This window comes from Neomonachus schauinslandi, chromosome 9 (assembly GCF_002201575.2).
Source record: "Neomonachus schauinslandi chromosome 9, ASM220157v2, whole genome shotgun sequence".
Taxonomy (NCBI): Eukaryota; Metazoa; Chordata; class Mammalia; order Carnivora; family Phocidae; genus Neomonachus; species Neomonachus schauinslandi.
In genome coordinates this window covers 40,766,688-40,793,140 of record NC_058411.1, presented here as the reverse complement: position 1 = coordinate 40,793,140, position 26,453 = coordinate 40,766,688, and the positions used below count along the sequence as shown (strand labels likewise).

The following is a 26,453-nucleotide window of genomic DNA, read 5'->3' as shown; positions in this document are numbered from 1 at the left end:
AGGACTACGATAGCTTTCCAACTAGTCTCCATGCTTCTACTTTCCCTTATCTATCAGTCTTCACACTGAAGCAAGAGAGATCACTTAATAACATAAATTAGATCGTATAATTCCCCTGCTTAAAAAACTGCTGATGACCTGACAGTAGAAAGGCAATAATATATGTGGAAGGAATGATGGAATTAGAAAATCGCCATTTAGCAAGCGTCATAACAATAATCCATTCAAATATGAATCATCAGATACTATAATCAGTGGGTGAAAGATTGAGGAGAAGCAGGATATTTACAAGGATAGTGTCAAAAGTATTTCTTCACAAGATATTTATTAATTACAAAGGGCAAAATAGAAACTTTATGGTGGATAAATCTTTTTTTTTTTTTTTTTATTTGACAGAGAGAGAGATAGCGAGAGCAGGAACACAAGCAGGGGGAGTGGGAGAGGGAGAAGCAGGCTTCCTGCCGAGCAGGGAGCCCGATGTGGGACTCAATCCCAGGACCCTGGGATCATGACCTGAGCCAAAGGCAGACGCTTAACGACTGAGCCACCCAGGCACCCTATGGTGGATAAATCTTAAGCAAGTGATCAAAGTTAACATCATCAGTAATGGAACAAATTGGCATCATGTGCCTCCTAATATTAATGCTCTAATATGAATGCAAGGTTACTTTTGTGGCATTCCTGCCAAAAATGTATCACCTGGATCCTATCATGAGAAAATATCGTACAAACCTAAATTGAGGGATATCCCATAAAATAAATGGTTTGTAGTCTTCAAAAATGTTAATGCCATGAAACCTAATATTAAGCAACTATTTTCCAGCTTAAAGGAGGCTAGAGTCATGACAACTGAATGCAACGGGTGATCTTGGATTTTCTTTTGCTATGAAAGGAACTGAGAGAATTGCCAAAATCTAAATAAAGTGTGTAGATTAGAAAATAGTATTGTTAATTTTCTAATTTTCATAATTGTATTGTGAATATGTAGAACGTTCTTGTTTGGGGGGAATATACACTGAAGTATTTAACAGTTAAAAAAAGATGCTGATGGCCTTCCATTTACAACCAGATTAAAATCCAAACCACTAGATCCGGTCTCATGTCTTCTCTGATTTCACCTCCTGTCACCTCAACCCCTTAATCACCGTGACAGGTCAGACTGACCTGACAGTTCCTATAACAAGCTTATATTCCTGTAACAATCAGTTTAAATATTAGCCAATCAGAAAGTCATTCCCTAAGTACCAGGCCTAAAGTTCAAACCTCTGTTGTCTCTTCTCCCTTTTAACTACAAGGTGCAACTATTTTGCCTATTTACTTTTTTTTTTGGTTCATTTCCTCTCATTGAATGTAAACTCCATGAGGGATAGGATTATCTCCTTCACCGTTTTTATTAGTAGTGTTCAACACAGTACTTGGGACATATTAGAACTCAGTAAATAATCAGTCTTATCCTTAATTCTACTAAATAGAGTTATACTCATAGAAAAGGTACTAATGCTTCTGTAAAATTCCGACCTGAGCGCACACGTGCACTTTAGAGTGAAACTTCCTTCCTTCTTGTGAGAAAGGGAAGGGGATGCCCTCAAGATACTGGGTCGGAAACAGGACTCCCAGGGTGAAGGGAGACCTCTCCCCTATCACTTTCTCTGGTCTTTGTAGGAGTGTAAGAACATCTCTCCGTTTTGCTTTAAGAAAGAATAAAGTAGCGAAAGAAGGGGATAATATAAAAGGTAAATAATAATTTCTAGGAAATGGAATGGAGCCCCTCCTCAAACAAGTCGATTACCTGTGAGGGGCTCAGCGACACAGAGATTGACAGAAACTGAATAGGAAGGAAGCCCGGCTACCCTCCCCTTACCCCACCTCCTTCGCTGCTGTACACGCGCACCGCCCACCACGCTCAATTCCCCCCTTTTCCCACAATCCTCTGTTCCTCGGGCTGACTTGGAGGAAAGAGCCTCGGAGGGGAAGGCTATTGGTTGAAAGAGCAGCCAATGAGAGAGCCTGTTACTAGTCTGCGGGCTGCGGTATTGGGGGAGCGCGTTAGGCCTTGAAGCCCTTGGTGTCCCGGAGGTTTCATCACGATGAGCTCCATCGGGACTGGGGTGAGTTTGCTGTGTCTTGGCGTAACGGACTAGCTGACGGATCAGCGTTGAAGGGAACTCGGACAGACCGCCTGGGGTGCGCCGCCTCGGGGTGCGGCGGGACTGCCTTCGGCCAAGTGGGCCGCTTCCAGTTGTCCGGTCACCGGCAGTCTTTTCTGCGCTAATTTGTAGGCCCTCGTTTGCGGTGATCGTGAGCTGAAGCTTTTCAGCTCAGGTGTAGCGGGCTTGGCGGCGCAGCAGTAAGATTGGGAGCCGCTTTGGATCGCTGAGTCACTTTCTTTAGCCGCTTAGGGAAACCGAAAGTAGAAACTCGTGGAGCCTGAAATAGCGTGTGCAGGGTTTGGGCAACAGTGAGCTTCTTGAGAACCACTGAGGCAGGGCGGCTTGAGATTCCAAGGTCTGAGACGGAGCTTTCTATGGACCGTCTTTGCAGGTCCCGGGATGCTGCTGACTCACTGGGCCTTCCCCATCTTGCCTTGGAGTGTTACTGACCGTCCGCTCAGTAGGGGTCCCTGGAACCCCTGTCGGGGCAGAGCTAATAGAAAAATTGTCTGAAAAGTGAAATCTGAAGTGTCCTTTACATTTTTCTTTTGTCCCAGCTTTTCCTGTACAAATTACTTAACATCACTTGGAGATATCAGTACCGTAAACATTTAAATCATTAGCTAGGGACTTAACCGCGTCTGTTAATGGACTTGAGGGTTTTGGAGTTGGACTTGTTAACTTATTCAGTTTACTACTTTCCTGTGTTAAACGTACTGTACGTATGCAGTCTTTTGCTTATTCCTTTTATGTATTTTTCCATATAGAAAATCTAGTTTTTCTTTAGAAGTATTTATTGCTTGTGTGCACTAGAGGCATTGAATAATGGGTTTCTAAATTCATCAGTTCCACTTTAAAAAAGATTTTGATACTCAACATTAAGGCCAGATACTGGTTTTCCGAGTTTGATAATAGGCGATTTATGTTTCGAATGGTTTAATTCATTCGGTTATGAGATGCTAAGTTTATGTCATAACATTTTTAAATTAGTAGATGCTCATTTAAGCATATTGTAGCAAATTGATTTTGCAACTACATTAATATTACCTTCAATTAATAGTGTTTTGTTCTGAAAACCCTTTTGACAGAGAGAGACACACACACACAGCGAGAGAAGGAACACAAGCAGGGGGAGCGGGAGAGGGAGAAACAGGCTTCCCGCCGAGCAGGGAGCCCGATGCGGGGCTCGATCCGAGGACGCTGGGATCATGACCTGAGCCCGAGGCAGACGCTTAACGACTGAGCCACCCAGGTGCCCCCTGAAAACTCTTTAAAAATACTTGATAAATATAAACATGGGAGATATTTTGGTATTACGATAGTAGAGTTAATCTTCATTTAATAAATCAGGAAGTTGAGACTCAGGAAGCACCACTGTTGAAGGCATATCTTTGGTCTTCACTTCTCCCAAGAACTCCAGGTATGAAGAAGACCTGCCTACTTGACATTTCTCTCCATTTGATTGTTGTTTTTTAGTTTTGTTTTTTTTTAATTTTTTAATTTATTTTTTTGAGAGAGTGAGCAAGAGAGAGAGCATGAGCAGGGGCAGAGGCAGAGGAGAAGCAGGCTCCCTGCTGAGCAGGGAGTCGGACGTGGGGCTCTATCCCAGGACCCCCAGATTGAGACTTGAGCTGAAGGCAGAGGCTTAAGGGACTGAGCCACCCAGACGCCCCTCCACTTGATTGTTGAATAGGCATTTCAAACTATATGTCCAAAAGAGACCTCGGCTTTTCCCATCCCCTTGCCATTTTGCATCTCCTACAATTTTCAGCTCAGTGAATGGTCCAATTCTAATTGCTCAAATGAAAAAGGTCCATGATTCACGTTTAATTTCTTTACTCCTAGAGCCAATCCAATAACAAGGTGGTTTTTTTTGTTTGTTTTGTTTTTTTAACTTTATCCTCAAAAATATTGTCTTTTTCTCTTTTCCTGGTCTAAACCACTACCTTTGGAATACTTGATTTCTGCTTCCATCCTTGTTCCCTCTACAATTCGTTTTCTAGATGAAGTTTGAAAAAAAAATTAGATCGTATCACCCCCCGGGACCCCCTCCCCCCCATCCTGCTTAAACTCCAATGACTTCCAGTTGCATTTAGAATAAGATACAAACTTCCTGCTTCAGCTTAGGAGACTCAAAATAGTTTGGTCTTTACATGCCTCGGATATGATTTACTCTTCTCTCTACCACTTAGTGCTCAAGACACAGTGGCCTATTTCTTGTCCCTCATTGTGCTAGGCTTATTTCTACTCTCCATATCCTAAAGTGCTACTTACTTGTTATTTAGGTCTGGCTAAGCCTAAGTAATTAAACATAACTGCTCTAGCAAGGCCTTCCCTGATCAGGTTGTCTGTACTAGGCTCTCAGACTGTCACTTCACCCTGTCTGAATTTTCATCATAATCCTTTATCTGGTTTCCAGCTCCTAGATTGGTGCCTGGTCTCCTTTGAAAATGAAAGACTTCAAGAATGAGTATTCTTTATATTTCCTTACAGTGACTGCATGTAATGGATGCTTATCAAATGTTTGAATGCTATATTTTTTCTTTAAGGTCCTTCAGTTTGTTAGTGCGACAGCAATGAATTAACATGTTCTGACTTTAGTTCTATTTCTACTATACCATACTATAGGCATACCTTGTTTTATTGTACTTCACAGATACTGCATTGTTTTTCTTTTTTTTTTTACAAACTGAAGGTTTGTAGCAACTGTGCATCAAGCAAGTCTGTTGGTGCCATTTTTCCAACAGCATTTGTTCACCTTGTGTCTGTGTCACATTTTGGTAATTCTCAAAATATTTCAAACTTTTTCATTATCAAGTTTGTTATGGTGATTTGTGATCATTGATTACCACTCACTGAAAGCTTAGATGATGGTTAGCATTTTTTAGCAAAGAAGTATTTTTTAATTAAGGTATGTATATTGTTTTTTGTTTTCTTTTTTTAGACTACAGTCTAGTGTAAACATAACTTTAGGGGCGCCTGGGTGGCTCAGTTGGTTAAGCGTCCAACTCTTTTTTTCAAGATTTTATTTATCAAAGAGAGCACAAACCAGGGGAGCAGGAGGCAGAGGGAGAAGCAGGCTCCCGCCGAGCAGGGAGCCTGATGCGGGGCTCCATCCCAGGACCCTGGGATCATGACCCGAGCCGAAGGCAGATGCTTAACCGACTGAGCCGCCCAGGTGCCCCTTAAGCATCCACCTCCTGATTTTGTCTCAGGTCATGATCTCAGGGTCCTGAGATTGAGTCCCTTGTCAGGCTATGTATTGAGCGTGGAGCCTGCTTGAGATTCTCTCCCTCCCACCCCCCCACCTCTCCTCTCACTCACGCTTTCTCTCTCTCAAAAAAAAACAAACAAAACCCCCCAAAATATAACTTTAATATGCACTGGGAATCCAGAAAACTCATTTTATTCACCTTACTGTGGTGGTCTGGAATCCAGAGTATCTCCATTTTGTACAAAAATGAACTTTGTGTTCTGTGTGAAAAAAAATTCTGACTTAAACTAGGATTTGTATCTGTTGCTTTTCTTTTTAAGTTGTCTCTGCACACAACGTGGGGCTCGAACTCACAACCCCCAGATCAAGAGTTGCGTGCTCTACTGACCAAGCCAGCTGGGCGCTTGTCTTTTGTGTTTCAATAGCAGACATCTAAAGTAGCTTTCTTATTAGCAGCTGTTGCTGCTCTGACATGCTTCCTTTTCCTCTTCAAAGCAAAACCTTTGAGATTTAACACACCCGTTTCTGCTTTCCCCTGCCTGCCTGCCTGTCTGTTATAATCTCTACACTCCAGGTGGGGCTCGAACTCACGTCCCTAAGATCAAGAGCCGCCTGCTCTACCAACTGAGCCAGCCAGGCGCCCCTCAACACACATTTCTGATGTGTAATCCATTTAGAAAGAAAGATGGTGAGGTTATTACTGCCAAAGATACATTATTTAAGCTTATTGTTGTTGCCTTTTTCTTCCTAGTATGACCTGTCAGCCTCTACATTCTCTCCTGATGGAAGAGTTTTTCAAGTTGAATATGCTATGAAGGCTGTGGAAAATAGTAGGTAAGAAACATTGTTTTACTTGGAATTTAGCATGTTTTTTAACCAGGTATTAAATATCTCCTTTTCTATATTTTTGGTAATTAGGCTTTGTTATGTTACTTTGGCACAAAATAATAGTTGCCCTAAAATAATCTCAATTTATTAGTCATTTCCAGATCTCTTTTTAGGTCAGATCTTTCCATGAACCTCAGTTACCATATTTGCGGTTGGTTCCGAGATAATCCACTTAGATGTTCTCCTGTGTCTCAAATGTAGTGTATAAAACCAAATTCATTATCATCTTTGCTAGCCCATTTTCATTTTTGAAATTCTTGATTTATATCCTTGTTTCCTTGGCCATTAGGTTTGTTGCTTTGTCATTTTATCTTTTATTTACTTGTGTTTTATTTATTTATTTTTTTTAATTTTATTTATTTATTTGACAGAGAGACACACAGCGAGAGAGGGAACACAAGCAGGGGGAGTGGGAGAGGGAGAAGCAGGCTTCCCGCCGAGCAGGGAGCCCGATGCGGGGCTCGATCCCAGGACTCTGGGATCATGACCTGTGCCGAAGGCAGACACTTAACAACTGAGCCATCCAGGCGCCCCTTTACTTGTGTTTTAAATGTCCTATGCAGTTAGTCAGGTTTGTCCCAGTAGGATTTTTTTTTTTTCTGTTCTGCTGCCGTACTACAAAATGTGTAGGAGCACTAAGATATCTTCCGTTGGACTCACTTCCCTCACTCTTTCATTGCTTAGAGTAATGTGCCAAAATGATTACTTGGTACCCCTGTAACATCTTGGTTAAATTACTAGCTTGTTGACAAATTGTTAAGTCCTTTATTGAAGAAATTTTCCAGTCAGTTATACTTACATGACCTTGTATCTTGGAATCTTTGGGATGAATTAAGAGACTTTTAAAAAATAATATATTTCACGGGCGCCTGGGTGGCTCAGTCGTTAAGCGTCTGCCTTCGGCTCAGGTCATGATCCCAGGGTCCTAGGATCGGAGCCCCGCATCGGGCTCCCTGCTCAGCGGGAAGCCTGCTTCTCTCTCTCCCACACCCCCTGCTTGTGTTCCCTCTCTCGCTGTGTCTCTCTGTGTCAAATAAATAAATAAAATCTTTAAAAATATATATATATATTTCATAATATCTCATTCACATCTCTTCAAGGATTTTTTTTTTTTTTTGACCTAGTAAACAGAAGATAGGCCCTTAGACCAGGGAGCTGGAGAAGGACTTGGAAAAAGTTACTGTTTTTCTCTTCCTCCTTTGCAGTGTTGGATTTTCACTGGTTTAAAAAGCTGGAAAAGGAAGTCTTGATTGAGAAAAACTGGAAATACATTTTGAAACCATATGTAATACAGAAAATTGAGACCAGGCTATGAGGATCTGTGTGTCTTCGGAATTTGTTTTCTGTAAAGTTATTTCTAAATATGGCTTAAAATAGTTTATAGCAAATTAATTAAAAATTAATACATTAAAAATGAATTTTTTTTCTGCATAAAGAAAAAATACCACAGAAGTTCCTCTTTTAAAGAGGTATAATAGAATATTGAATGAGGATCAGAAAATGTATATTTTCCTTCTAGCTGTTGCTTAATGGAAATATTATATAGGATGCCTCTGTTCGCTCCTCTGAATGTTATTTTTGTTTATAAAATTGGGATGTGGACCTCTACCCTAACTACTTAACATACTTTACCGTAAGAATGAAATTAATGTAAAAACATTTGGACGATTTTTAAGTGCTGTTTGGGCACAGAATGGAAAATGGAAAAATTAGGTTGTATATTAATTTTCATAATAGTGTGACATACAAACTAATAGTTAGAAAATGTTTAGTCAAATATTTAGGATTATATTCTGGCATCAAAAGGAGATCAATTCTTGGGGTGCCTGGCTGGTTTAGTTGGAAGAGCATGTGACTCTTGATCTTGGGGTTGTGGGTTGAAGCCCTGTGTTGGGTGTAGAGATTACTTAAAATCTTTAAAAAAGGTGGGGGCGGATCAGTTCTTTTAAAGAAAAGAAATTTAATCTTGGGAGTTTAAAAGTCAAATATTTTTGACTACATGTTGTGTTTTTTTTAAGATTTTACTTATTTTAGGGAGAGAGCATGAGCAAGCATGAGTGGGGGCAGCAGGGAACAGGAGAGGGGCAGGCAGACTCCCCGCTGAGTGTGGAGCCCGACACAGGGCTAGATCCAGGACCCTGAGACCATGACCCAAGCCGAAACCAAGAATGGGATGTTCAACCTACTGAGCCACCTGGGTGCCCCTGACTACCTATTGTGTTAAGCATAGGAAGGAACTACTAAAACAAATAATCAATGACATATAAGTGAATACTTAAAAGCACTTTATTAAAGTATATATACCATGATCCTATTTTATCAAAGTATTCCCCTAGAAGGTAATATACACAAGAAAAAAATGGAAAGATTAAATTATAAATTATAATTTTCCCCATTAGCTGCATTGAGGAGCCCAGGTATTAAAGGAGGATTGTGCAATGTAACAATGAAGGCTAGATTGTTTGGAACAAAAATTATACAGAATTTTGATCTCAGGACCCCCTTTTACTTGTAAAAAAACAAAACAAAAACACCAAAACCCAAAACATTGAGGACTTCAAAGAGCATTTATTTATTAGGCTTTAGTTCCATCAATATCTACCATGACCAGTGAACTTTTATTTATGCATGTTATTGGATCTGTCAATATTTATCATATTAGAAATTAAAACTGAGAAAAAATATTTAATTCATTTAAAATAATCACAGTTGCATGTTAATGTAAGTAGTAATTTAAATTAACATTAAGTAAACTATTTAATACTAACATTTTTAATGAAAAGTAACTTTTTCACAATAATAAACAAGTGTAGTGAGAAGACTGGTATTTTACATTTTTGTAAATCTCAGTTGTTCACTGAAGCTTAATGTAAGACATTCTCATATCTGCTTCAATATGTTGTTACTTTTGTTGAAGCCTGTGGAGCAAATCAAGGCTTTTACAGATAAGTAGGTGGAAAAGTGAGGCATATTTTAATAGCCTTTTCAGATAATTATGGATGTTGTTTTTTGATGCTATACCAAAATTGGACAAATGATAGCTTTTTAAGGTTAGTTGCAGTGTGGCCTCTGAAAACTTAATGATGAACTTTTTGTAGTTTTACATTAAAATCTGTTGGACTGTCTTGCGCTTCAGATGTTTTACCCGTGCATGTAAGTTAGTCATTTGGAAAATACTGGTTCACTGTGCTATAACAGATTTTCCAAATTTGATATTTTTCATCTATCTATTGGAAACATCACACTTGTTAATATCACCACTGATCTGATTATAAAAATTTGTAAGTTTTGTGAAACAGACGAACTCATGGTGATGAATATGTTTCCTAAAATTCCAATTTATGCTTGAAAACTTGAGTCTTATCACAGGCAACAAAATACTGTCCATTTTTCCTTGAAGTTGACAGGCTTATTTTGTTCATTTTAGGGGGAAAAAAAAAGTCTGCCATATACATATGTAAGTGTAAATAACTGTAGTTTGTCTGACATTGCTTGATGGTAAAAACAGGTATTCCATGAAAAAGTTCACAACTTGGGGCGCCTGGGTGGCTCAGTCGGTTGAGCGGCTGCCTTTGGCTCAGGTCATGATCCGGGGGTCCTGGGATCGAGCCCCACGTCCGGCTCCCTGCTCAGCGGGAAGCCTGCTTCTCCCTCTCTCTCTTCCTGCCACTCTGCCTACTTGTGCTCTCTATCTCTCTGTCAAATAAATAAATAAAATCTTTAAAAAAAAAAAGAAAAAGTTCAGAACTTAAGTTTTACCAGTACTTTTTCCTTTAGGCAACCATATTTTATGTTTGAGTACCTTCCATTTCCTTAATAATAATAAAAAGACAGGTACTCAAGGGTTGTCATCTAGAATTATTGCTTTCTTTTTTTAATATTAAAACAGCTTTTAAAAATTACTGCTTTCTTAAGGACATTCTTTTTTTTTTTTTTAAAGATTTTATTTATTTACCAGAGAGAGAGAGAACAAATGGGGAACGGCAGGCAGAAGGAGGAGCAGGCTCCCTGCCGAGCAGGGAGCCCTGACACGGGGCTCGATCCCAGGACCCCGGGATCATGACCCGGGCCAAAGGCGGACGCTTAACTGAGCCATTCAGCCGTCCCTTCTTAAGGACATTCTTAGCAAATTTTTTTTTTTTTAAGATTTTATTTATTTATTTGACAGATAGTGAGAGCAGGAACACAAGCAGGGGGAGCGAGGCAGAGGGAGAAGCAGGCTTCCCGCCGAGCAGGGAGCCCGATGTGGGGCTTGAACCCAGGACCGTGGGATCATGACCTGAGCCGAAGGCAGATGCTTAACGACTGAGCCACCCAGGCGCCCCAACAAAATTTTTTAACTGTGTGAGCTTTTTTTTTTGAATGTGAGAGCACAGAAATGAAAAATACAGTGATTAGTAGTTCACTGCTACCATTTGTTTCAGTGCCTTGGTTTGTGTTAAAGTGCCGGCAGTTTGACCCACGAATGCTTCTGCACTGGACCAGTAGTGCAAATGTCCACGTAGTGGGAAAAACTAAATGGTGTCTTTGTATTCTTACGAAAATAATTTTGACCTCCCATACCCCCTCGAAGGGGTTTTCAGGGATGCTCAGGGGGTTCACAGACCATACTTTGAGAACTTGTAGTTTGGAATAAGCAATGTTTTAGATTTAAATAGTGAGAATGACGATGACTTGGAATAATTAGGAAAGGCTACCTGAGGTTGTAGAGTTTAAGTTCAAGTGAGTTTGCAAAAGTTTGTGGAGAATTATTTAAATATACAGTGGTGAGGAGGAAGTGTATTCTAGAACCCAGGAAAACCTCAACACAAAGACATAAAAGCAAAAATGAACATAGGTGTTTGGGGCATGTTAGTGAGGTTGAATTCAGTAGTGTGTGGGATTTATAATAGGAAATTTAATAAGCTACAAATTTAATTTGTAGATTCTCAGGAATTTTGAAAGCTGGGCCAAGGAGTTTAAACTGGAAAGGGAGCCATTGAAAATACCTGAAATATGAGGGAAGCCTGAAATTTTTTGTGGAATATATGTGTGGCTCTGTTCATTTTTCTGGTTTCTCATCAGAATTCCCTTTTTATTAAAAGGATTTCAGAAGAGGGGCGCCTGGGTGGCTCAGTCGTTAAGTGTCTGCCTTCGGCTCAGGTCATGATCCCAGGGTCCTGGGATCGGAGCCCCGCATCGGGCTCCCTGCTCTGCGGGGAGCCTGCTTCTCCCTCTCCCCCTCCCCCTGGCTGTGTTCCCTCTCTCGCTGTGTCTCTGTCAAATAAATAAATAAAATCTTAAAAAAAAAAAAAAGTTAATGATGTATTTTTATCTTGAAACGGTAGAATATAATTTCTCCACATTTCAGAGATTAAGATCCATTTTGTTTTAAGCAGTTGTATAAAATGTGTATTATATTCTTTTACATACTTTAAGCAGTGGTTGTTGCAGAAACGGCAAATTAGCAAAAGAATTCTAAGCTTTCCACCTAGATTAGTCACTGTTAACTTTTTAAGTTTGTATATAACCTGTCTTTGCTATGCATTTTATGTACCATTTTTAATGGACATGAACTAAATGAACATTTATTATAATATGGATATCATATGCCAGACACTCCGCCATTTTGTACATATTTTGTTGGCATCTTTTCTCGCTTACGTATTAACATCTTTTTATGTCATGGTATGCTAGATTTTTTTTTGGTCACCTGGTGTTCATCTATATGGACCTACTAATTTATCACACCTTAGGTTGTCCTCTTTCTAGTTTTCAAATGTATTTGTTTTAAAGTACTAGCGTGCTGTAAAAAACTAAATGTTACCTATTTTTATGGGTTTAATTTATGAAATTTCTTTTGTTAAAAAAATTGATTTTCTTCTACTTGTTCCAGTACAGCTATTGGAATCAGATGTAAAGATGGCGTTGTCTTTGGGGTAGAAAAGTTAGTCCTTTCTAAACTTTATGAAGAAGGTTCCAACAAACGACTTTTTAATGTTGATCGGCATGTTGGAATGGTAGGTCATATTTAAAAAATGTTCCTTTTTGCCTTGTCCAATTTCTTGTGAAGTAACTGTTTAGAATATATTAAAATATGATTGTAAGAACCCATTTATTACTTCAGCATTGAGGCAGAAACAGATTAGAGGGCAGCCATAGAAGTAATCTGAGAGAGTTACAGTTCACTAAGAAAGGTAGTGTTCTTATAACCTGATTGGAGACGTATATGAAAAACCAAATTGCCTTAAGGGACGAGGGGAGTGAGGGGTGGGAAGTATGTGCAGGAAAGAGATCTTGGCAGTGTAGATAAGGTGGAATGCTTGAGAGGCATAGAATCTTTAGCTTTTCATATCTTTTGTGGGGATCACTGTCATATTGAAGATGTTATCAGAGAATACCTTTTTAGTAAGGTGGAGCACCAAGAAAGGATGTTTAATGAAAGGAAAAGTGAACACATCCTTTTTAGTAGCTTCATAGACATCACTGTATTTATTTTATGCAGCTGGTGTCTTGAGTGACTGATTTGCATAACTGCAAGTGAAACCATAAATACATTACTGGTATATACTGAAGTCATTCTGTATAGATGTCAGACTTTGTTCACTCAGACAATAAGCAAAACAAGTAAAGGAGTGATTCTAACTCTGTTTACTGAAAAGGCAAGGAAGAAAAGACGTGTGTGCTAGAACCACTTTACATAAATTATCTCATTTAAGTCTGACATCACAGTGAAAGTAGTATTAATCCCATTTTTACAGATAAGAAAACAAGACTCACAGCTGGTAAAGAAATAAAATGGGATTCAGACTGGGGTCTGCATGGTCTGCGAGTTATTTCAGAGTCCATTGTGCAGGGTGAGATCTTGTAGGACCTCTCATTCTGCTGTTATCTTTGATATTTCTAAATGAGATGTGTTACAAACACAAAAAGGACCAATAAAATATAAGCAATAAACTATAAAGCTACAGATAATTTTTTTTTTTGGCTTCTTTAGTGATTATTTTTTCTGAACATATTTCCTCTCCTGAACAAATTACTGCCAGTGAAACTGATACGACTTTTTTTCTGTCATTTGGACCTCTACATTTATTTATTTTTTAAAATTTGAGTATAGTTGACACACAATATGAAAGTGGTATGTTTTGATGAAACTTGCCAGATTGTAACCCAGCCGATAGGAGGGAACTAGTGAATTATGCATTCTTTCACTTAGTAAAAACAAAACAAACTTTAGGCCGGTATATTTTGAAAAAAATCATGTCTGCTTAAAGGTACTTTAGTGATGGGAAAACTTTGTCTTAGAACTTTAAAATTTGTTCCATTTGTTATTGAAAGCCAGGAAACTGATGGCATTCCTAGTAGCTGGAATGGCAAAACATCACATGTTGAAGAGGGTTGGAGATAATGAAGGGTTAATATTGTCTCCACAGTTGTCATCTTCAAGTGGTTTGGGAATTATTGGACTTCACAGTAAGCTTTCTCCAAAACAATAGAAGATTTTTTAAATGGTGAAACTTACTGGCTGGGTGACTTTGGGGAAGTTATTCTAAACACAACTCCCTCACCTGCAAAAGTAGGGTAGTAATAGGACCTACTTCATAACAGTTGTTACAAGGTTAAAAATTACATAAAATGCTTAGCATGTAATAAGTGCTCACTATGTTTTAGAAATTTTCATCACTACTACTATTAATAGGTAGCAGTAGAAAAAAGCCTGTTGTTCTGATATCACTTATTTTAAATTCTGTAAATCTCCTAAGCTGGTGGTTCCTGGACTTTCTTGGTTCCCAGTACATCTCAGTGAGTCTTTTTTTCATGGCTTCCCTATGCGAAAATAAGTACCCAGTAGTTCTTATTATGAATTTAGGTCCAAATGACTTAGTGTTTATGTCTTAAAAACTTAGTAGCTTATAAGAGAAAAAAATACACATAATGATTAAAGAAAAATCTTTTTATTTTTAAACAATCACAGTTACTAATGTGCACTGCACAACTTCCTAAACTTTGGAATCAGATTATGTGTGGGCCCCCCCTCCCCATTTCTTGTTCCACATGGATTTTTGTTTGGTACTTATTTTTTATCGCAGCAACCCAGGTGCTTAACAATATGATGGCATTAAAAGGAATACTGAATGATCTAATGCTGAAACTGAACTACTTCAACAACTATCCCCCAAATTCCAGGTGTTGCATAACTGAGTTCAGTACGGTGCCCTAGCATCTCTCAGCACATGGTTTGGTAACTGTAGTTGTAAGCTACCAGTCTTGGAAGATGTGTGCTTTGTCATGTTTTAGTTTGTCATTGCAGTTTAATAGTAAGCTGAGAAAGATTTGAGGTTGTGCCTTTTAGACCAAAACCTTTAGTAATTTGAACACAGAACTACTTTAAATAGAGATCAATCCTCATCAAGACCAGTAGTTTTATTCTGGTTGTTGCTTATTTATAGTGAACTGGTAAATTGGGAGACATGGGAAGATTAAATGTAGAAATATTCCTTGTGAATGTCATCATTCAACAAACAAGTCACACCTGGTAAATTTCTGAATTATAATTCCATACTTTTATTTTGATCCCACCCAATCAGAATGCCAGAATGCCTTATAAAGACCTTTAAGCCAAATTATTTCTAATGGTGATGCTTGTTATAAACTAAGCCTACAGTAATTACACACTCTCCTTGATTTGTGTTAGGAATGTATTTATCTACTAAATTGGTACTTCCTTTCTTTCAGGCAGTAGCGGGTTTGTTGGCAGATGCTCGTTCTTTAGCAGACATTGCAAGAGAAGAAGCTTCCAACTTTAGATCTAATTTTGGCTATAACATTCCATTAAAAGTAAGTTGATAATATGTTGAGGAGCCTTTTGAACAGTAATAGAAATTTGCTGATATGCTCTTCTGTTTCTCCCCCTCATAGCATCTTGCAGACAGAGTGGCCATGTATGTACATGCATATACACTCTACAGTGCTGTTCGACCTTTTGGCTGCAGGTATGAAATTTTGTGAGATATTCAGTTAGATGTGTACTGTTTTCCCCAGTATCTTAGCCTTAAAGTATGAGCTATGACCCAAGAAGTATTAGGGCAATGATTAAATGAAACTGTACATCAAAACAAAAACTTTGAATAATGAAAAAGATTCTACAAATTTGGAGTTATAATAAAACACAGAACTCCTAGTAATAACTTTAATCTGATTATAATACATTCTCTGGAGGAAGGTGGTCAAAGGTATATAGGTTCTAAGGTAATAAGTGCTAGAGATGTAATGTACAGTATGTAGTTACCACTGTTGTGTGCCATAGGGGAAGGTTGTTAAATACATTCTAAGAATTTTCTTCACAAGGAGAAAAGTTTTTTTCTCTTTTTATTGTATCTTTATGAGATGATGGATTTTGCTAAACCTACTGTAAGCATTTTACAATACATTTGAATCAAACCATCATGCTGCACACTGTATAGTGATGCATGTCAATTATTTCTCAATAAAACCAGAAAAAAATTCTTTGGTGTCAGATCCCAGCATTTTCAGGAAACAACAAACTGACTTTAAATATATTCTCTCTTGACATTATTAGGTAGCCAACTAAAGGGACACTTCAGTTTTCTCATTAATTTCCATTGGCTACACTTACTTTAAGCAGTTAGGTGCAGTGCTCTTAATTGGGAGTTTAGCAGTCCATAGTGAATCCATACAAATTTGCATTTCATAGTTCTCATTAGTCAGTTTCCTATTTCTGTTGTTAAGATGAAACGCTGGTATTTTTATTTTGGGGGGAGGGAAGCTGAGATTTAGTTGCATCAAGACTTGAAATACATGTAAATATCTAAATAGGGCTCAGACCTGTCATCACTCTAGATTTTCCTAAAAAGACATGTTTAGTTTGTAACTTTAAAGAAATAAACAGTCCTTGTTTGATCAAAGTCAAACATTTACTAACATCTGATTGCTTGCCACTCTGAAAAGGCTGTAGAAAGTTTATTAGCTACAGTCCTGCCTTTCCGTTGTTTATTATCAGTCATATTTAAATTACTGAGGACAGAGTTTTAGCGAAAACCTGAGTTTTATTCTACTACCAATAAGTTAGGCCTGTGGACATTTTTTATATTAGTTGTTCTTAAGGTTTTCACTTAAATTACATTGAAACACTTTGCTTTTAGAATTCATAGAATACCTTTTAATTTTTTTTAACCTTTCAATGCTCTGAATTAATCATTTCTCTATTTCTAAGGGAATAAGAATAGTGGAGAACTTTTCCAGTAAATATTGAGCATAAACTATGAGATAGTCACAGATATGTGTGAGAGGGCGGGACACAAACATGAATAAGTTTTCATTGGTACAGTTTTATAGATGATAGGATACACACTGACTATAGTGGGCCCAGCACCAATTAGGGAATGGTTGCTTTCTTGGAGATGGCAAGGAAAAGAATGTGAGATGTAGGTGGAATGGTAAGAGTATTTCATGCAAAGGGACTGGTATGAAACAACATGGGCATTTCAGGTAATGCAGAGCTAGTTAGTATTCTTGGTGTGTAGGAGGGATACTGAAGATGTAGGAAGGGGCAAGATAATACAGAAGTCTGTGTTCCATACTAAGGAAGCGTGGAAGGGCTTTAAAATTATAACCAGTTATATATTCTGCAAGGTAAGTTTCATGAATATGGAAGGAAATGATTGTAGGGGTGGGAATTGGACAGCTACTGTTACAGTAGTCTGTACATGAACTGATACATAAGATAAAGCTGGTTTCTTTTCTACTAGAGTAAACTAAATCCCAATTTCAGAAAATCACTAATTCATATGATTGTTTAACAGCCTAATTTTAATTTGTTGAGCATATTAAAATATTTTAAATGAGTTTGGATTACTGTAGAAAAATAACTGGAGGAATATTGGGGAATAGCCCAGAAAGAATGAGGGATGTAACAAGAGTTTGAGGCAGATTGAATGTATTTGTTAGTTTTGTTATCTTGGCTTTTTCATGTGTATGCCTTTACCTCTTGGGCCTTCTCATTAGTTTCTTCTCTGTCATTACTCCTTTGTCTACACTGCTATCCTCCCAGGAAAGTTTCATCAGCAAGTTTAGTACTAAACAAAGCCATATAAATTTTGAACAATTTGAAGTATATACTAGTTTTTTGAAATTACTTCATCAAAGTGTTTATTATGAGTTATGTGTATTTATCTATCTTAGAAAGTATAATCTTCTATTTACTGAATTTTTAATATTTTTATGGTATTAAAACCATGGTTTAAACTATTAATTTACTTTCATGTAGTTTCATGTTAGGGTCTTACAGTGTGAATGACGGTGCACAGCTCTACATGATTGACCCGTCAGGAGTTTCATATGTGAGTAATTTTGAATCATGAGTTTCTGTTTCTAGTTTAATGGTATCTCATTAGCATGTATTTGGATTACATGAAGTTTCTTTAAAATTAATTCAAAGAAAGTAACAATTTCTTGTTTATCATAACCACCTGTGGTTATGAGGCAGAGGAAAGATTTATCGCCTTCAGTATGCTATTTACAGAAACTACATAGTGAACATAAAAATTTCAATATGTGGTATTTCCTTTATTGTGATAGATACTAACAATGTCTTAAAACTAAAACCTTCCCTTAAAAAAAAGGATTTTAAGTGGGATTTCTTGCATTTTTACTTACCTTACCTCTCTTCTGACATATTTATGGTTTTCACTAATTACAAAAAAGATTTTATATTTTGTCATTATATGCAAGTATAAATGGGAATCCTTGCATTTAAAAAACTTTTTCAGTATAATAAAAAATGGTTTAGAGTATTGAATTGAGCAATTATCTGCTTTTTGTCATACTGCTAAAAATTTTTCCATTCCTAATCTCAAAAACATCTCTAGTTCATGAAGTATATATAATGATAATTTTTCTTGTATAGCACCTCTATTAAAAATAATCCACATTATTCTAGAATTGTTTAATTTTTTTGAGCCCCCTAGTGTTCATTAGACACGTGTTTGTATTTAATACTCCATACTTTTGAAAGTTATTTTAACATCCTTTTGTTAACCTTTAAATAGACAGTCATAGCCAATAATGATTTTAGGATAGTATATCAATTTACTTAATATCTGTATTTTTTGTGTGTGTTTTTAAATAGGGTTATTGGGGTTGTGCCATTGGCAAAGCCAGGCAAGCTGCAAAGACAGAAATAGAAAAACTTCAGGTAATATACTTAATGCTTGAATTTTCCTGTAACATTATCCTCATGTAGTGAAGTTTTATCACCACAAATGAAACCTTTTCATTTAAGGATACATAGAGTATAGTTTGCTGTTTTGAGCAGAGCTTTCTGAATATGAGAGACTGATTAAGAAATCTGGAGGGAGCTCTGTGAGCCTTAGGTTTGAGAGCTCTGGTGTTTTACTACTTCGTTTCTTCTCTGGAGCACAGCTTCTGTCTGTGAAGTCTTACCATGAACAGTCTGTGTCCTTCTGCTTCTATTTTCTTTGTTCCTAGCTAGATAAGGCATAAAACCTGTTACAACTCCTCACTTTTTGTTCCCCCAAGAGCCATAAATTATTAGTGTAAAAGTTTTTGTTTTAACGTGCTTGTTTTCATTTCAGCCAAATTGATCCAACTCAGTGTTGAAACAGTAATTTGCTCACTTTTTTAAAATTTTATTTATTTATTTGACAGAGAGAGACACAGCGAGAGGGAACACAAGCAGGGGGAGTGGGAAAGGGAGAAGCAGGCTTCCCACGGAGCAGGGAGCCCGCTGCGGGGCTCGATCCCAGGATCCTGGGATCATGACCTGAACCGAAGGCAGACGCTTAACGACTGAGCCACCCAGGCGCCCCTTGCTCACTCTTTCTTATCAGAAACTTCCCTTAAAGGCAGGCAGGCAGGCACGCGCGCGCGCACGCACACACACACACGAAAAATACAGTATTTAGAGCAGTCATCTATCCTTTCTGAGGTTAAATCCTAACAAGATACAGGACTACCAACATATCCTAGCTAAGAATGGAGAAACATCACTTTGAGGAACATGTATGTATACTTAATGACAAATACATGCTCTAAATCAGCGGTCAGCAAACTATGGCACACTGTCTTCTTTCTAAAGTTTTATTGGAACACAGTCACATTCAGTCTCTCGCTGCTTTCACACTACAAAAGTAGAGTTTAGTAGTTTGAACAGAGACCAAAGACCATATGGACCATATGGCTCTTTATAGAAAGGAGTTTGCCAACCCATGCTCTACATCATTGCTCTGGCTTGTTTTTCTTCTGATGTTGCTTACCAAGAATGTTATGTTATGAAATAAAAATTTCATGAACATATATAAAAATATAATTGTCATTTAAAATGTGCTTTTTTAGGGTGCCTGGGTGGCTCAGTTGGTTAAGCGTTCAACTCTTGGTTTTGGCTCAGGTCATGATCTCATGGGTAGTGAGAACGAGCCCCGAGTTGGGCTCCACACTCAAGTCTACTTGAAGATTCTCTTTCTCTGCCCTTCCCCCCACTCCTGTGCTCTCAAAAAAATAAATCTAAAGAAAAAATGTGCTTTTTCAAGTTTGCTTAAATTTGCCTTTATTATGATAAAATTAATTTACTCATCATAGAACTTAACCTGTAAGGAGAAAAATATGAAGAGATAGGTATTCTTTTTTTCCACTTCACCCCCAAATTAACACGAAAACATTTAAACGTCAGAAAATAGCAAAACTATCTCCATCTAGATTGAAGTTATTTTCCAGTGTTTTATCCATTTGTTTTTTCTTGAACTATTTGAAGCAATTACAGTGACACTGTATCCCTAAATGCTTCAGCATTCATCTCTGTAGAATATCACACCTAAGATATTATCAAGTAGTCTAATCAAACTGCCTCTGTATTCTCGTGTCATTTTGTAACTTTTTCAAACCATGATATAATTAAGGCTCACACTTTGAATTTCAACTATTTTAAGTCTTCCCCCCCCCCCAAAAAGGGGGGGTGCCTAGGTGGCTCAGTTGGTTAAGCTTCTGCCCTTGGCTCAGGTCATGATCCCAGGGTCCTGGGATTGAGTGAGTCCTGCATAGGGCTCCCTGCTCAGCGGGTAGTCTGCTTCTCCCTTTGCCCCTTCCCCTCGACTTGTGCTCTCCCTCCCATTCTCACAAATAAGTAAGTCTTACCCTTCTCCCAGTGCCAATTTGTTTTTTTAGGGGGAGGGAGGGACAGAGGGAGACAGAATCTCAAAGCATGCTCCACACTGAGTGCAGAGCCCGGTGCAGGGCTTGAGATCACAACCTGAGCTGAAATCAAAGAGTCAGACCTGAGCCACCAGGCACCCTCCAGTAGTAATTTTTTGAAGCCCATGCCAATTGCTTTTGTAGTTAGTCCTTATACTAGATTTATGTATTTCCTAACAAGACTGGTATTCTTAAATTCAGTATCATGGTTTTGATTTTATATGGGTTATTGACAAAGTTGTGAAAAGAATCTGAAAATAGTTATGTAAGTGGAAAGTACATCTTTTGACTCATGACTCAATATTTTATTTTCTACAGATGAAAGAAATGACCTGCCGTGATGTTGTTAAAGAAGTTGCAAAAATGTAAGTTGAAACTTTTATCATCATTGACAAATATTTCATTTGACCTTACCTAATACATTAATTCTAAAGGTCTGTTTTGTGTTTTAAAATAACTTTGTGCCTAATTTTTAGAAGGTGAATTTAACATTCTAAAAAGTTTCACTAAGCAGAATATCCATATTTCAAGTGATAGTGAATGGGTGTGAAAAAATAGCTTTTGACAAAATAAAACTATTTAGGTGAAAGAATTCAAGAGTAGGAGGATACATTTGGACCTCTAGGAGCTTCATTTGATAACTCCTACTCTCTCAGATCTCAGAAATCCCAGTAATAGGAATGTGGTTTACAAACTTATTTTAGGTTTATAGCTAGTTATTTCTACACATGAACCATGAACCTGGCTCCTTTATACAATCTGTCTTTTTGGGGGCAAGATATGTTAGTCATAAAAGCTTTTCTAAGAAGATGAGAAGAGCGGTATTTCAATACATTTAAAAAAGCCTGAAGCGGTAAGCGCTGTGAATTGTGCAAGACTGTTGAATCTCAGATCTGTACCTCTGAAACAAATAATGCAATATATGTTAAGAAAAAAAAAGAAGAAGAAGAAGGTGGTAGCGGGAGGGGAAGAATGAAGCGGGAGAAATCGGAGGGGTAGACGAACCACGAGAGACGATGGACTCTGAAAAACAAACAGGGTTCTAGAGGGGAGGGGGGTGGGAGGATGGGTTAGCCTGGTGGTGGGTATTGAGGAGGGCACATTCTGCATGGAGCACTGGGTGTTATGCACAAACAATGAATCATGGAACACTTCATCTAAAACTAATGATGTAATGTATGGGGATTAACATAAGAATAAAAAAAAAAGTTAAAAAAAAAAAAAAAGCCTGAAGTAGTTCATATTACAGGTACATAGAGTAGAATGCTTATGTGACTACAATAAGTAACAACTGAGTCCATAAACCTGAGTGGAATGCTTCAAAAAAATTCATGATTCTTCCGGATCAAAGAATGTAGGCATGTATTATCTCAAAAAAATCCAATAAAATGCAAGTTTTGCAGCCAGCTTTTCAGATTTAAAAGTAATAAACATACTATTTCACATTAGAATTACATCAACATGGTCTAGTCAGCAGTTTGTGCAAATGTCTCAGGTTTTACATGCGAGGAAAATAAAGTCCTAGAGGGTCCATTATATATTTATATATATTTAAATGGTACCCTTAATCTCTTCTAAACTGATAGTTGTAATAAAATACTGAAGTGTTTTATGATTTTGTCTTGTCATCACTCTTGCTACTGCCACATTATCTTCCCTCCCCCACTTTTACCAAGAGACCCCTCTCCTTTCCAGTTGTGAAGCAGCAGAACCCACTCTATGATTGTCAGTTAATAACATGAGCAACTCTGGGAATTACCTTATAGTAGAACCACTTGGAAGATAATCCTCACTGAATTGTACAACAGCTTATTACTATTATTTTTTTATTGGGGGGGGTACAGAGAGAATCCTGTGCAAGGCACCATGTCCAGTGCAGAGCCCAACTTGGGGCTCAGTCTCACAACCCTGAGATCATGACCTCTGGAAATCAAGTCAGACGCTCAACCAACTGAGCTACCCAGGTGCCCCTGTACAACAGTTTAAATGTGATAAATTCCATTTCCTTCACTGAGAAGTGCTTCTGGAAATTAGCCCTTACCACACCTTTTTATGTTTAGGTGTAACAGTAGACACTATAATTAGTTCCATGTAGGAAAGCCATCCCCTTATCATTTAATAAAATGGAGCACTATGTATCTTTTACTTAGTCTAGAAATTAAGATGCTTTCTTGTATTATAACAAGGCTTTAAAAATATCCTCCAAAAGTGTGTGAAGATGGTAGAAAAGGTAGAATAAGAAAGCTTTGCTCTGATACTTTTATGTTGTGTGACACTGCCTCCTTGTTTATTGCAGTCTGGCAATATATTACAGTTGGAAGGCTAGGTTAAGGGGCATATAGTTCTTATAAAATGGATAAGGGGTTTAAAAAGATACCTGCCAAGAAACTTCACATTGAAGAGACCAGTAATAATTGCCAACTAATAAGTTTGTTTTAAAAATAATCATTTAATGAAAGGAATAAACAAATATCCTGAAAAGGTAGTTGTAATAATGGCCTTTCCCCATTTGAATCTGTGTTCCTTTTGAGGTATCTTTTTGAGTTGTGTGTCTATAATTAAACAGTATCAAACAACTTGGGTTGTAAACATTCCTTTGTAGTATTTAATTTTATATATCCATCCTTGTGTGATTGTCTTTTCTTTTTAAAAATTTTATTTTAGAAACAGAGAGGGAGAGCAGGGGTAGAGGGAGAGACTCTCAAGGAGGGTCCCGGCCCTGAGGATTATGACCTGAGCCAAAATCAAGAGTCTGATGCTGAACTGACTAAGCCACCCAGCCTATTATCTTTTCTAGAAGTGTTCATAAATACAGACTACAATGTGTCTATAATTTTATAAATACTTGTATTAGGGATGGGTGTTCTAATTTGTGTTGACTGGGCGCATGTTTATAAATGACCAAGTAAATGTTAATTTTCCCTTTTGCATTCTAGAATTTACATAGTACATGATGAAGTTAAGGATAAAGCTTTTGAATTAGAGCTCAGCTGGGTTGGTGAAAGTAAGTTATTTTTGTACATTTATTTGCTCTAAGTCATCTGTACCAAACCTAATTTAAAATTGGGGCCTGTTTTTCCCTTTTTAAAATCTTAATTTGGTAATGACATACATACAGAAAAAAGTACACAAATAACAGATGAATTGATGAATTATCATAACATGGGTATACTCATATAACCACTGTCCTCTCTCTGGTCAACAAATAGGCCAGTTCCCCAGATCACCCCTTGGGCCTCTTTGAATTTATAGTTCTCTACCTTCTCCCCAAAGGTAACCACTACCTTGAATTCTAACTCATAGGTAGTTTTGCCTGTTGTTCAGTTTTACGTAAGTGAATTACAGTGTATATCCTTTTATCCCTGATTTTACTTCAGCGTTGTGTTTGTGTTGTGTACAGTATTTGTTCGTTTGCCTTGCTGTATAGTATTCTATTGTCCAAATATCGCACAATTTACTCATTTCCTCTTTTGCTGCTGGTTAGTTGGGCTCTTTCCAGTGGGCTTTTTTTTTTTAACTATAATGAATAGTGCAGCTGTAGATGTCCTGTGTAACAATTTTAGTATATGTATGTAGCATTTCTGTTCCAAGAGTAGAATTGCTGAGTAATGGAAATATGCATAAGTTCAAGTGCAATGGGTAGTGCCAAAGTGTGTCCTACCACTCAGTGCCTTTCTAATACAAAGAAAGCCAGAACAAAAACAAGGTAATATTTTTGAAGGGGGGAAGTTCTGCCTAATTGACTAATGTTATGAATGGTTTACTTTTTTGAAGCATTCATTTACTGAAAAATGACCATTTTTTTTTTCCTTACAATGGTAACCATGGATGGGATTTCAAGGCTAGCTTTTTAAAAATTAATCATGCTGCACATTAATAAATGCTCAGAATTTATCATAGCATCAGGATAAATCATTGTATAATTTGTTTTCATAAGAGCTAAATTTGGACAGATTTAATCCTACGTGGAGAAAACAACACAAGTTCAGAGCATCTGGTATTACTCATAGTACAACTTTTAACGTTTGGTAGATTATATGTATGGATTGGGTAGATTTTATTGTATTGGAAATCACAACGTAGTCCTCATTTCTAATTCATTTAAATATATGGCTTAATTTGCAGTAACAAAAGGAAGACATGAAATTGTTCCAAAAGATATAAGGGAAGAGGCAGAGAAATATGCTAAGGTAAGCTGCAGTGTGTGAAAACTCTAGCTAAAGGTATGAAAGTAAGTGTTGAATAATAAAGGAACTCGGTTGATTTCTATAAAATAACACTTAAGAATTGAACTGAACTAAGGTTAGAAATTTTCTAGGTTATACTCCGTGGGGATAGGGTTGCCCTGGTTCCAAACACTTTGTATGTGAAAATGGTAAGGGTTTTCCAGGACATTTAATGCTTTCATACTATGTGTTCTATCAATATAGTCAGTTGAGGGTGCCTGGGTGGCTCAGTTGGTTAAGCGACTGCCTTCGGCTCAGGTCATGATCCTGGAGTCCCGGGATCGAGTCCTGCATCGGGCTCCCTGCTCAGCAGGGAGTCTGCTTCTCCCTCTGACCCTCCCCCGCCTCATGTGCTCTCTCTCTCTCAAATAAATAAATAAAATCTTTAAAAAATATATATATATAGTCAGTCGACTGTTAGAACAAGATACACTTAATTAGGGGTGCCTGGGTGGCTCAGTTGGTTGAGCATCTGCCTTCAGCTCAGCTTGTGATCTCAGGGTCCTGGGATTGAGCCCCACATCGGGTTCCCTGCTCTGCCGGAAGCCTGCTTCTCCCTCTCCCACCCCCCCGCTTGTGTTTCCTCTCTTGCTGTCAAATAAATAAAATCTTTAAAAAAAAAAAAAGATACACTTAATTATCCTTTTCTTTTTTTTTTTTAAAAGATTTTATTTATTTATTTGAGACAGAGAGAATGAGAGAGACAGAGAGCACATGAGAGGGGGAAGGGTCAGAGGGAGAAGCAGGCTCCCCGCCGAGCAGGGAGCCCGATGCGGGACTCGATCCCGGGACTCCAGGATCATGACCTGAGCCGAAGGCAGTCGCTTAACCAACTGAGCCACCCAGGTGCCCTAATTATCCTTTTCTTTGCTTGGGTATGTTATTCTAAGTCAGTTCATCTTCAGTTATAAAAAATTTTCAGTGTTTAATTAGATTCAGTATTAAAATTAACATAATAAAATTAAAAAATTATTTAAAAAATTGATTTTAAATACTGTCTTTCTCTTAACAGGAATCACTGAAGGAAGAAGATGAATCAGATGATGATAATATGTAACATTTACTTCAGCATCAATTTTAAATTTCTAATACAGTCCCGTGTAACTCTTTATCCCTGTGGATTATTATCTACCCACTGACCAATTTGCATTATTAAATTTTTGTCTTGTAACGATTGAAGTTGGGGAATAATTGAGTATATATTTCCTTGGTATTAAAATGAAGGTTTACGCTTACTGAAAAATTCCTTAAGATACTGCAAAAAGAAGCTTTGGAATCATTAATTCAAAGCTCCATTCATCACTAGAATCTAAAGATCATTTATCACTGGGTTTTGTGCAGTAAGTCCCTGTCAACTCAGTAGGTATTACTTGATGCCATTACCCAGTTTTGTATTTAGTGAAATTATTGTTGGTCATCAGCCACTTTTAAGTGTGACACACAAGAAAGATGTTTTAGGTTGGAGAGAGAAGAATTTTTTCCCCCTTTCATTGTGGTGAGGAGTGGATTTAAGGACCTATCCTGTCACTTAAAAAATTTCTTGATCTGTAAAGTTCAATTAAAATACCCATTCAATTAAAATACCCACAATTTATGCTATAAGAAGTTAGAATATAGTCAGTATTGAGGCCTACAAGAACTGTCATAACCTGAACAGTAGTACTCAGAGAAGAAACCATTTGTAACTCAGGCCAAGTATGCCAGGTATACACACCCTTTACTGGGCTCACGCCACTATCACTCCAACTGTCACTTTCCTAAGAATGTAAT

At 37.6% G+C, this 26,453-nt stretch overlaps 1 protein-coding gene across 3 annotated transcripts; it reads left to right on the top strand.

The window, feature by feature from the left end:
• Window positions 1–1,995: 1,995 nt before the first annotated feature.
• PSMA3 (proteasome 20S subunit alpha 3) lies at window positions 1,996–25,854 on the top strand. Of its 3 annotated transcripts, XM_021701442.2 has the most exons (12): window positions 1,996–2,108; window positions 6,116–6,198; window positions 9,680–9,709; window positions 12,128–12,251; window positions 14,968–15,069; window positions 15,151–15,224; window positions 17,519–17,591; window positions 18,380–18,445; window positions 20,776–20,822; window positions 23,394–23,461; window positions 24,583–24,647; window positions 25,696–25,854. In XM_021701442.2, exons 1-12 carry the CDS (start codon window positions 2,088–2,090, stop codon window positions 25,738–25,740), a joined length of 798 nt encoding a protein of 265 aa, XP_021557117.1. In that variant the 5' UTR covers window positions 1,996–2,087; the 3' UTR covers window positions 25,741–25,854. The 3 variants fall into 3 exon arrangements, with proteins under 3 accessions (XP_021557117.1, XP_044773817.1, XP_021557118.1); XM_044917882.1 differs by lacking the exon at window positions 9,680–9,709 and having other exon boundaries at window positions 17,540–17,591; XM_021701443.2 differs by lacking the exon at window positions 9,680–9,709.
• Window positions 25,855–26,453: the final 599 nt, after the last annotated feature.

What these genes read in the sequence shown, in the direction of transcription:
- PSMA3 (XM_021701442.2), top strand. Translation starts at nt 2,088, where the DNA reads ATGAGCTCCATCGGGACTGGG. An exon ending in TGAGCTCCATCGGGACTGGG is followed by an intron (nt 2,109 to 6,115) that starts GTGAGTTTGCTG and finishes TTTTCTTCCTAG; the next exon opens with TATGACCTGTCAGCCTCTAC. An exon ending in AGGCAGAGAAATATGCTAAG is followed by an intron (nt 24,648 to 25,695) that starts GTAAGCTGCAGT and finishes TTCTCTTAACAG; the next exon opens with GAATCACTGAAGGAAGAAGA.